General features: G+C 32.6%; 2 protein-coding genes across 2 annotated transcripts; one reads left to right on the top strand and one right to left on the bottom strand.

Moving 5' to 3' along the window:
- Window positions 1–560: 560 nt before the first annotated feature.
- On the bottom strand, window positions 561–5,592 carry LOC134237737 (meiotic recombination protein DMC1/LIM15 homolog). Its single transcript, XM_062719887.1, has 14 exons — window positions 5,489–5,592; window positions 5,012–5,100; window positions 4,819–4,863; window positions 4,133–4,183; window positions 3,880–3,975; window positions 3,665–3,747; window positions 2,759–2,853; window positions 2,331–2,403; window positions 2,044–2,135; window positions 1,761–1,834; window positions 1,549–1,663; window positions 1,171–1,231; window positions 873–989; window positions 561–774 (listed from the first exon to the last, which is right to left on the bottom strand). Exons 2-14 carry the CDS (start codon window positions 5,063–5,065, stop codon window positions 705–707), a joined length of 1,026 nt encoding a protein of 341 aa, XP_062575871.1. The 5' UTR covers window positions 5,066–5,100; window positions 5,489–5,592; the 3' UTR covers window positions 561–704.
- Window positions 5,593–5,629: 37 nt separating this feature from the next.
- On the top strand, window positions 5,630–9,899 carry LOC134237736 (NHP2-like protein 1). The gene is made up of 5 exons (XM_062719885.1): window positions 5,630–5,771; window positions 6,011–6,128; window positions 6,783–6,886; window positions 8,940–8,973; window positions 9,568–9,899. The coding sequence occupies exons 1-5, from the start codon at window positions 5,769–5,771 to the stop codon at window positions 9,690–9,692; spliced, it is 384 nt and encodes a 127-aa protein (XP_062575869.1). The 5' UTR covers window positions 5,630–5,768; the 3' UTR covers window positions 9,693–9,899.
- The last annotated feature ends 870 nt before the right edge of the window (window positions 9,900–10,769 follow it).

The following is a 10,769-nucleotide window of genomic DNA, read 5'->3' as shown; positions in this document are numbered from 1 at the left end:
GTGCTGAATGTGGGAGGATGACATAAAGATATATATAATCAAACTATCAAGTTCTCATAACAGGTGCCTCAGAAAAATCTTGAGGAAAAATTACCAAGAATTTATATGAAGCAACAACAAAAACAGCAGACATGAGGATCTTGCTAAGAAAATACAGGCGGAGATGGATAGGCCATGTCTTGAGAATTGAAAGCCAAGAAATGACAAGAATGGAACTTAGATGGACCCCAGAAGGAAAAAGGAGGAAAGGCCAAAATCAATATGGAGGCAAACGATGGAAAATAAATGATCACAATTATTTTCCTTTTCATGTACATGTACTTATATATCAATTTATCATAAAGTTAATATATAAATTATGAAATAAATCTGTTTTAACTTTGACTGCTTGTTGTTAAAATTTATATCTGCTTTGCAACTTTCAGTCTGGCTGGAATCATCCGAAATATGTCTTCACTCTATGTTTTATTCGCATTTCTGGGGTCTAAAACTGCATCTTGATTACGGAGCCTGCAAGCTAAACGGTTCTATGAAATAGAATTTCAAATGCCAAAAAAAAAGTATTTATTTAATATTTTAATTTATCATAATAATTTACGTCATAATTGCATTATACAAACAGAAAAATGAAAACATTCAGAAATAAATAATTTAAATTATGCTATTTCTCCCCAGTCCAAGATTTATTTTGACTTGCTTCTAGTTCACTCCTTTGCATCATTGATTCCACCGGCAGTTATTGCAAATGTCGCCTCGCTTTCTGGGAGGTCAGGACTATAAAAATATATTTTAAAGCTTGGAACTAAAATTACATTGATATTTTTTTCCATAAATATTGTATCTGAACTTAGTTCATTGTAATACACATGTACCTGTCATATATTTTAGCAATCCTGGTTTCGCCTCTCCCCTTCCGCAAACTGATTCTCGTTGTAGAAGCGTGTGCAAGAATGTTTCCGCCGATTGGTTTCTTGGGATCTGCTTGAAAACTTGTTAAATGAAAAAAAAAAGAAGTTTTTTTACATTAAAGAAATTAGTGTCTAAATTTCCATTCTCTAAACTGATAAAATTCTCGCACAAGAAACCCAGCGAATTTATTTGAAGTATTACACACGACTTAAAAATTCCAAATTATAAGGGAACAATGGGTAATATAGTCGATATACATACGACATCGTTGCCCCAGGATCTGCCGTCATTTGGTTTGTAACAAAAACGGCAACATTGTATTCTGAAACGAATGTTGATCATTTGCATATTAGTTTTCTATAATAATAGTGATCATTTTGTGCATCGGGATTATTGAAACAAAACTAAATGCCCTTTCAGAACATTTCTTAAATGTTATTGTCATACTCTCATGATGTGAATTTCTAATAATTCAATTATTAGTAAACGATATTTACGTACCAAATCACACTCTGTGCAATTTGACGCATACGTCGAGGCGCCTCTTCTGCACCAGCCCCCCCCCCCCATTTGAAAATAAATACCTGTTCTACCCGACTACTTTTTTATCAAATCTTTAAATTTAATCAAATGATTTACCTTCAGCTATTTTTTGAAGTCTGGACAACATCTGTGCAAGTTTTTGCTGCCGATCTGCTAACTCCCCACGACCGCTAAAATCGACGCGAAAGAGTGCCATAATGGAATCCACTATCTGTATTGACGAGAAAATAAATTAAATAGTTAAAGTGAAAGCATGAAATGTTGGTCAAATAAAAATTGCATATTTATTTTTAGAAAAAAAAACTTACCAAAAGTTTAAAAACCCCCGATTCCTCATAAAATTTTGCAGCAACGAAGTCCAGTAACTCATACTGATGTTCACCTAAAAAGCAAAATTAGTCGATAGCACTTTTCAAAATTAGAAAATTTAATATCAACTCATTTAATAACAGTAGCTTCTGGCTTGTTTTTTGTTTTGTCTTTTACTCAATCCCTTACGGTTTTTTAGCACATTTACACAGAGTTTGAAATAAATCATTTATGTGTTTATAAAATTCAATAGTGGAATTTGCGAATTGTAGTATTACTCACTTGTATATGCCCTGGCATACAAAACGTTGTCTAACACAGCATTTTGATCCAAATTAAAGCGATCAGCAATAGCTCTAAGTCGGTCAGGTCGACTTTTATTGTTGATAAGGAGAAACATGAAATATATGTGTTTGACACTACCCCCTTTTTGAAGACTTGACATTGTATTGTATTAGAGTTATTTATCATTTTGGATGTTTAAGCAAGTACAAGTGTTCTTAAAACCATGCACTGATGATTTTTTAATATATATTTCGGCATGAAAATTAGTTACTGCCAAAGGATACAATGTGTTTTCTGTGTCGATGAAGACAACTTTGCCTCCTGTGTAACCGTTATTGCCTGGTAGTTGCGTAGTCACTGAAAAAAAAACCCATCTCAACCATAAGCCGCTTAGCATATTTAAGTGAAATAATTGTATCAAAAAAAAATATAACAAAAACAGACACTAGCATCGTTCCTGCTAGTTGGAGGGGGGGGGGGGGTTAAAACGACAGACAACTTTCCTGACAAATTTCTTCGGCATGCTAATCAATTACAAAACATTAAAAGAAGATAGAAAAAAGATTAAAAAATTGAAAAAGACCAAATTAACGAAAGATCATGGCAAAATTGTTTTGTAGTGGTTGGGGGACCCCCAACTCCTACAAAACAATTTTGCCATGATGGAGGTACACTGTACTAATGCCTGTAAAACACTGTAGTGCTTACATACCACATAAAGTGTGTGATAGTTGAGTTTTTCCCGTTCTGAATTCACCAAATGCTTCAGTTATTGCCATACTTTCTATACCACCGCCAAGTAGTTTGCTAAATGAAAAAAAAACAAACTCTAAATTATAAGTGTAATACAAAATTATTATAAGCAAATTTAAAACTGCTACTGAAACAGGCAGAGTCTTGCGTAAAAAAAATTTGTACTAATGATTGAATGATTGTTTCATTGTAAGTATCACGTGAAAATATCTTGACTAGAATAAAAAATTATTTATAAATTTAAGATGTCCATTATAAAAAAAAAATTGGGGAAAGTTGTATTGTTTGTAGATTTTTTGAGATCCATCGATGTTCGTTATCTTTATGTACCTTTATATGAAAAGATGTAAAAACAACAGAAATACTACCAGATTTCTCCAGGTTATAAAAACTTATGAACGTAGATATTCCCGTCGTATTTTTTTTTTCAGTTTCAATCTACACAAAGGTTCATATACACACCCTCTCTAATAATCTGGAGAAGGGAAAAGGGGGGATCTCTCTTTTTACTACACCGTTTTTGCATTACTAGGCCATCATAAAAAAATGTTTGGTTGCCCTTTCCCGACCGACTAAAATTGTCCGACTCAATTTTTTTTTTAAATTCCCGGGCGCGATATTTTTTTTTAATCTTATCCAAATCAACAAATATGTTCTTTTCTGGAAAAAAGATTTTCCTATAATTTTACCCCGAGTCGGGAGAGAACAAGCAAACGTTATTTTAAAGATGATCCTATAGGATATAGTTGTCTTTAAAGATTAAAAAAAAAATATTTCTAGCCCTTTAGGAATTTATCATCTACAAAAGTGTGCAAAAGTAATTCGGAAAATGGAAGTGAATATGCATGTCCCCATTGTTGCTTACTCCAGTTCTTGACTTCCTGTGGTCAGACGAAACACCTGTTTCCTTTTGTCAGCATACTCAAGGGCAGTAAGAAAGCCTGGGTCCTGTAAAATAAATATAACTTTTTCGTTTACATACAAAAGGTATATCTTTTTTTAATGCATAAGATGCTTACTATAAAAATGTGTTTTAAATTAGTAGTATTTATAATTTATCAGTTGTTAACTTTTACTTACAGCGAGCTTGTTGCATGCTTCCTTGATCTTTTCCATTTTAGCCTCCGATATTCCTTTGATTGTGCAAAGTTTTTTCTTTGTTGTCATTTGAATACCCTGAATTTACAGAGAAACTACAGTAATATTTATTTTAATAATCCATTATTTTTCATTTTGTATAATTTTCCGCTAAAAAAATTACACAAGAATTAAAAAAGGACTTTTTTTTCTTAACTTCATGTGTGTGCATTTCATCATACTGTATTTATCTCACCTTGATTGTACATATTCCGGACTGTTTCAACTTCTTTATGTCGGCAACATTCTTCAATTTAAATACTTAGATGTAGATGTTAACACCAAATAATACTATCAGTTCACATAAATCTTTCTTCTTATCGAAAATATTTTTTTTCTTTTTACATCATTCGAAAACTTTGACGATTTTTTCCCGACTTTTTTTGAAAGATCAAAGATTTGTTTGAATGGCAATATGTGTGACATCAGTTATGGCAACACTTTACTGATATATTCTTTTAGAAACTATTGTATATATCAATACCAGTCCATCCTATATATTTTTCAATATAAGGCTTAAAAAAAAATAAGTTTGTTTCCTGTAACATTCCCAAAAAATCAAGGGTCGGTAGGTCGGAAATTCTGTAGGGGGAAACTGTTCTTACAATAATGATTACTCTTTATATTTAAGGTAAATGTACACTAAGTTGACATATTTTATGTCTCAAATTAAGCTACAAGCTATTTTTTTTTAAATTTAATAAATGGAATCAGCTGATTGATCAAACGAAGTTTTGCCATTTGTCAGAAAAAAAATCCACCCGGGATAATTTGAATGGGTCGGTCGGGTTACAGGAAACAAACATATTTTTTTTTTAGGCCTAAGGAATATAGTATAGGGCCTATAAACTAACATATTAAAATATTTTTTCAAATACTTACTATACCATGGTTCTGAAGGAGATCTATGTCTTGATATAAAGATTCCTAAATAAGAAATATAAACGTAAGCGAATTTATACCTTTCTTAACAATAATTGTGTAAAAGTCAATACAATAGCTATTTCCTTTCTCGTTCCTTTAAAACAATGACATGATATTTTTCTTTATTGACCATTTTAGAAACAAGCCTTACCTCTTCATCATCACTGACCACTTCCCCAGCTACCACTTGATCTTCTGCTTCCATACTGTGTTTTCAATTTTGTCACATGCAGATATCACCTGATTACGAAGAGAAAGTCATTTAAGAGTTGTGAAAAGTTTCGAATTTTGTATTTTTATTTCAGTTTTATTAATAACACCGTACAAGACCTTACCTCGTTCATTTTTCTGATGGTATTTTTCGCAATATTTTCTTATTTAATGTCAAATATCCAAATAAAAATTTTAAAAAATGTCAAATATTTCAGAAACATTTCCATTTCTATGTGCAATACATGACCCTATGTAAGAATACCGTATGTTCAATGCTTGGCCCCGCCTCAGGCACCTGTCCAAACACTTCCTTGACGAAAAGTGTAATAGTTAGGCCTATATAATCATTAATATTTCCTTGCGTTTCTATATTTCTGCACTTATCCATAAAAAAGAATAGAATATTAAATCATACCTCAGTAATGAAATCGTCTGCTCAAAATCAAAGGATTGTCTTCTCTTTGTTTATATGCAATATTATTTTTAGAGTTATCTTTTCCTGTACAGTGCGAGATTATTTTAGTCACCAAAACGTTTGTCCCATCGTTAAAAAGCCATTTTGCTTCACAGACTTGAACTGACATCAATAAACAAATAGCGTTTTAACCACGAGGTCCTCAGTGAAGCGAAATTCGCAGAGAGGACGGCGTTTTATCAATTTTTGTTGAATTTTGTAACTACTAAATTTCAGAAAAATGGTAAGTTTTCATCTATCGATGGTCTGACCCTAAGCAGAGATAATTCTACTTGTATCAGACTTTTATTGTTGCACGATAAAGTGCCGCCATTTGGATTTGAATGTGAATAATATTAAGATTTAGGGATAAAAAAATATTTGGTTGAACTTAATCGTTCTTTTCCAGTTGAATTTATAATTACTTGACATTTTCCCTTTTTTGATACACTGATCGATTTATCTGGCATTTATTTTTTACAGACTGATGAAGTAAACCCCAAGGCATATCCTTTGGCTGATGCACAGCTGACGCAGGAGATTCTAGATTTGGTTCAACAAGCTTCACACTATAAGCAGCTAAAGAAAGGAGCAAATGAGGGTTTGTAATAGAACAATTAATTGAAAATTAGCATAATTTAACTCTCTTGTAGAGACTAAAAAATTGTACTGATGTCTCTACCAAATCTTTGAACAGTGCTATACAAAGTGATTCTGGAAATTGTGTTTTGATTGTGTTTAGTACCTATCAAAATATTTCACAATTGAAATAGGAAAATCTGCAATGAAATGTTAAGAATAGTTGCTTTAAAGTGTAAGAACTCACAAAAAACAAATAACAGTTACATGTACTGTCAGTACAACTATGTATCATAATTTATTTGAAGTCATTAAGCACATTTTCCTTTATGCCCTATTGCTTATATATTTCTGACACGGGCCCACATGAAGTGTTATGGATAGGGCTTGAAATTTACAAATTTTTAAAATAAAATACCGTTTCATGAAATCTCTGAAGTCTCGCCTTCAAGCCATCAGCTCCAGGCCTGAGGTTGTCATCACATTTGAAGGCAATCAGTTAAAAGGTTTTGAAAAGTCTTTGAATTTGAAACAGAAAAGTCTATTATGAACCCTGTGTAGGCATTTCATTGCCTTCATTCTCTTTGTATGTGTTCTTTGTACTCATCACTTACAAATCTCAGGTTCTGGACATGATTCTCAGCAAAACTATTGTCTGTATGTTCTTTGTTTTCAGCAACTAAAACACTGAATAGAGGGATATCTGAATTTATTGTTATGGCGGCTGATGCAGAGCCACTGGAGATCTTGTTACATCTACCTCTGTTGTGTGAAGACAAGGTAATTAAATACTTCATACTGTGACCTTATATAAGTCAAGTAACACACAGTAAATTAAAAAAATATTTTCTACCTTTTGTAAATGTGAAAACAATCAATGTCTGACAGTTAAGAGTTTTTAGCAATCCTTGATGAATAACTATAAAGCAAGTTCTGCACAAAATTCCAACACCTTTTGGATACCTAATTTATTTATTATTTTCATTGAAAAAAAAGAATTTTGTATACAAATAAATTCCTTGATATTCTTATATACTTGCTACACTGTCACAGGATCTAAAAGCCTCACAATGAATTTCTGTTCAAAGCAGCAGTGTGTAGAATCCTCAGGCGCTTATCTAAGGCCGATGAGACTTTAGCTCTTCAGACTTCTTCAGAACTATTTCAAAGGTTGATAAAATGTTAAGTATGGCACAAGGTTTTTCTTCAAGCTTCAGAATTTAAAATGGGGTAGAGAAAAGAAGGGTCATTAGGAGGAATATAAAGAGGAGGGAGGGGAGGTGAAAGAGGGACAAATGCTTTAAACACCCAATTTTATGTTAACGCCCCCAAAATCTACCTGATTCAAGATCAGTACATGTAGTTTACCGCCTGTCAATCATCAAAAAAAACAATAGCTTCTAATTTGATTGACAGGTCAGCTACCCCTGTGCTTCCTGATAATCTGAGTTTGCATGTTTTGAAAACAATAACCTGGTCACGCGTCAAACGCTTTCATGTACCCGCATAGTATACACGCGGATTAGAAAACTCCAAAATGTTTGAATTTTATTTCAAAAAATAATTGAAAGTAGATTATTAAAATATTGAGATAATAAAATATTTCTTTCCTATCTTCACTGCTGTATGTTACTTGTAAGTGTTATATCGTTCACATTTATCTGTGGAAAAAAAGACCGCGTCCACAGAAACCGGCTATATTTGCCGTAATTTATAGAAGTCCGACGAATTAAATTATTTTTTAAAAAATGGGATATAAGAAAAATACAATTGTATTCAGCACTAATAAACGGCATAGCATAGTTTTTAAAAGATGTTTTAGTTTGTACAGGGACCTATATACTAAGTATATACGTCCCTGGTTTGTACTATGGCTAGAAATTGATGTCAGAATTAATGCTCGAATTTCCTCTAGCGTCTGTATATATACGTAGTGAAAATGTGAAGATAATTAATAGTGATCGATTCTGAAAAGAAATCTTCCTAACAATAAAATTTTGTTAACACACGAAGAATCGAAAATATGGAATATTTTGGACAACATTGTTGGCCATAAAAAAAACCAAAACATTCAGATCGCGGTAAATGCATGTTCACATGCACGACGAATAGGTGGATCAATAATTTTTTTATTTCAATAGTCAGACTTTTTTAATCAAGTGATTTCTTTTGTTGAAGATTAAAAAAGATAAATATTATTGATTTGTAGTTTTTACTCGTGAATTTTTCTTTTATGTAAGGAAAACTTTTTCTAAAACGATATACATGTATCTTATTATTTTTTTTACCTTCAAAACATTACCATGATTACAATGAATGCGTTTAGTTTACAAATAAATTCCATATTAAAATAATTATTTTACGTAGTTTCACTCAAAACCAGACACAAAACACGTAATGTTGACCCTGATTACCAAACACAGACTTCCTGTGTAATGCTACGTATACACAGATTTTTGACATCTTGGGTATTGGGGGTCTCCAGGTAAATAACAGCACTGTTACTTTGACCACTCCCTCCCCTCAGGTAACCGTACGGTAAAAAAATTGGGTCTTTAAAGCTTACTATTTAAATTAGATTTTAATACTGTATACTGGGTTATTTTCGCCCCATGTTGTTTTCGCCCTCTGACACTTGAAAATAATTTTGTCCCATTTTGAATTCGCCCAGTCAGGGTCTTGTTTAAGAAAACATACTGTATTCTTTGAATTCGCCCTGTTTTAAATTCGCCCAAAGGAGGATAGGGCGAAAGGGGCGAAAATAAAACGGGGGCGAAATTTTCCCTGTATACAGTAGTATTAATTTACAAATATTTGTAATTCTCTTTTGTAGAATGTTCCTTATGTGTTTGTGAGATCCAAACAAGGTAAAAAATCATACAAATGTATTCATGGTGAACATTAAACTGAATTATAGCAAAAAATTTTGCCACAATGTTTTGTAATTAGATTTAGGCAAATACTGTATACCAACATTTATTTACGTATGAGAAATATTGGTGAGTTTAGCAACCTGAACCAACTTAAGTTGCGAGTATAAATCGCAGTGAACCATTTATTTTGTTTTGTATTTGTAGAAAATGTTTCCTTATTTGTGAACATTAATCGTCGTGGATTGATTTCTAACTGACTAATAGCGAATAATAGCTGGTTTACAGTAATACATGTATATATTACTGAAGAATGAAGTGTAGATTATCTGGTATTTTCACATTAATATGGAATTGATTTCATGAAGACTTAACATTTGCTTATTTCATTGTCATTGGTGCAAACAAAGGGGCTCTGTTAGGGTTTTAGAAAGAGTAGGTTAGGAAAAAAGAGATGGACTCAGGAAAATCTGCCTGAAACTGAATGTGATGTAAAATCGTACTTCTTTTTAAAAGGAGACCTTTAATATTTATCAAATACTAACTTGATTAAATGTAAAGGCACCTATATGTGATATTTTGTGTTTGTAGCCTTAGGACGAGCCTGTGGTGTGTCCAGGGCTGTCATTGCTTGCTCCGTCACAGTCAACGAGGGATCTCAACTCCGACCCAAGATCCAGACCATTCAGCAGAACATTGAAAAACTCCTCATCTAAATCATCTACAGGACAAGACTGAAAGGCCTGGTCAGCTAGTGAATTTTTCTACATAAATATTCATGTCTAGCTGTAAGAGTATGTTAGAATTAACAGACATGGGATTGACAAAATCATTTATCAACTGTTGTGTTCATTTTGTTTTCAAATCATGAAACAATTTTATGAAGTTTTATTCACCATTTTAATAAAAAGTTATGACATTCACCTCCATTATTATTTTATGTCTAGACAAATGTCTGATTACAAGAACAAGTCAAATAAAATTGTTGAGAAGTATACTTTCAGTTTTGTTGTTAAATCCTGTAAAATACGCAAAATTAAATCTCTTACAATCCATTTATTTTTATCTGTCGAAATACTTAGTAATTGACAAAATATATCAAAGACAAGAGCATGAAAACCTAAATTCAGTGATATTGTACAATGCAATCGTCTCAGTCAAGCCATGGTCCGCGGGAGTCCGCATATAGCTCTCTCCTACCCGTGGCTGCTTGATCACAAAAAGTGTCATAATCTTGAGGTTCAGTATCCGACTGTGCTTTACTTGCATTGGTAAATATTTTAATGAACTACGAGATATTCTCTTCTCATTCAACCACGGCCAGGATGGGAGAGGATCTTACATTTTGGCCGTGGTTGGCGACGATGGTACAATACTATACAGTACTTAATAAATGTTGGATCTGTAAACGTAATCAGTTGGAAAGGCTTACTTTGACCGCATCATGAACTAGTAAGAATATTTATCTACATGTTGCTTGGTACTCAGAAGTTTAAAGAAGAAAATATTCAATGGATGTAAATATATTCGGTTACAGTCCAACAAGTGCTATGAACCTACAATCTTAAGTGTTTTGTTCTCAACGTACCCTGAACGTTTGATTTATCGTGTCGGTGTGTGTTGACAAAAAATGGTTATAATATGAATCCAGTATTTTCATACAGTGCCCTTACATAAAAATCAAATTGCCACCTTTTCCGTTGATAAGAGAAGTCTCAAATATACACCGAGAACAATCGACGAATATTATAAAAAAGGACTACCGAACCAATTTATTATAGAAAATATAAGCA

The sequence above is a fragment of the Saccostrea cucullata genome, unplaced genomic scaffold (genome assembly GCF_032062105.1).
Source record: "Saccostrea cucullata isolate Sc308-1 unplaced genomic scaffold, CSIRO_AGI_Scuc_v1 ctg11, whole genome shotgun sequence".
Classification (NCBI taxonomy): domain Eukaryota; kingdom Metazoa; phylum Mollusca; class Bivalvia; order Ostreida; family Ostreidae; genus Saccostrea; species Saccostrea cuccullata.
This window is presented reverse-complemented; position numbering and strand designations above follow the sequence as displayed.

Excerpts from the sequence above, each read along its gene's own strand:
- LOC134237737 (XM_062719887.1), bottom strand. The coding sequence starts at position 5,065 with ATGGAAGCAGAAGATCAAGTGGTAGCTGGGGAAGTGGTCAGTGATGAT. Across the intron at positions 3,748-3,879 it reads AAGCATGCAACAAGCTCGCT|GACCCAGGCTTTCTTACTGC; the intron begins GTAAGTAAAAGT and ends TTTATTTTACAG. Across the intron at positions 1,835-2,043 it reads GTATGCCAGGGCATATACAA|GTGAACATCAGTATGAGTTA; the intron begins GTGAGTAATACT and ends TTTGCTTTTTAG.
- LOC134237736 (XM_062719885.1), top strand. Across the intron at positions 6,129-6,782 it reads AAAGAAAGGAGCAAATGAGG|CAACTAAAACACTGAATAGA; the intron begins GTTTGTAATAGA and ends CTTTGTTTTCAG. Across the intron at positions 8,974-9,567 it reads GTTTGTGAGATCCAAACAAG|CCTTAGGACGAGCCTGTGGT; the intron begins GTAAAAAATCAT and ends TTGTGTTTGTAG.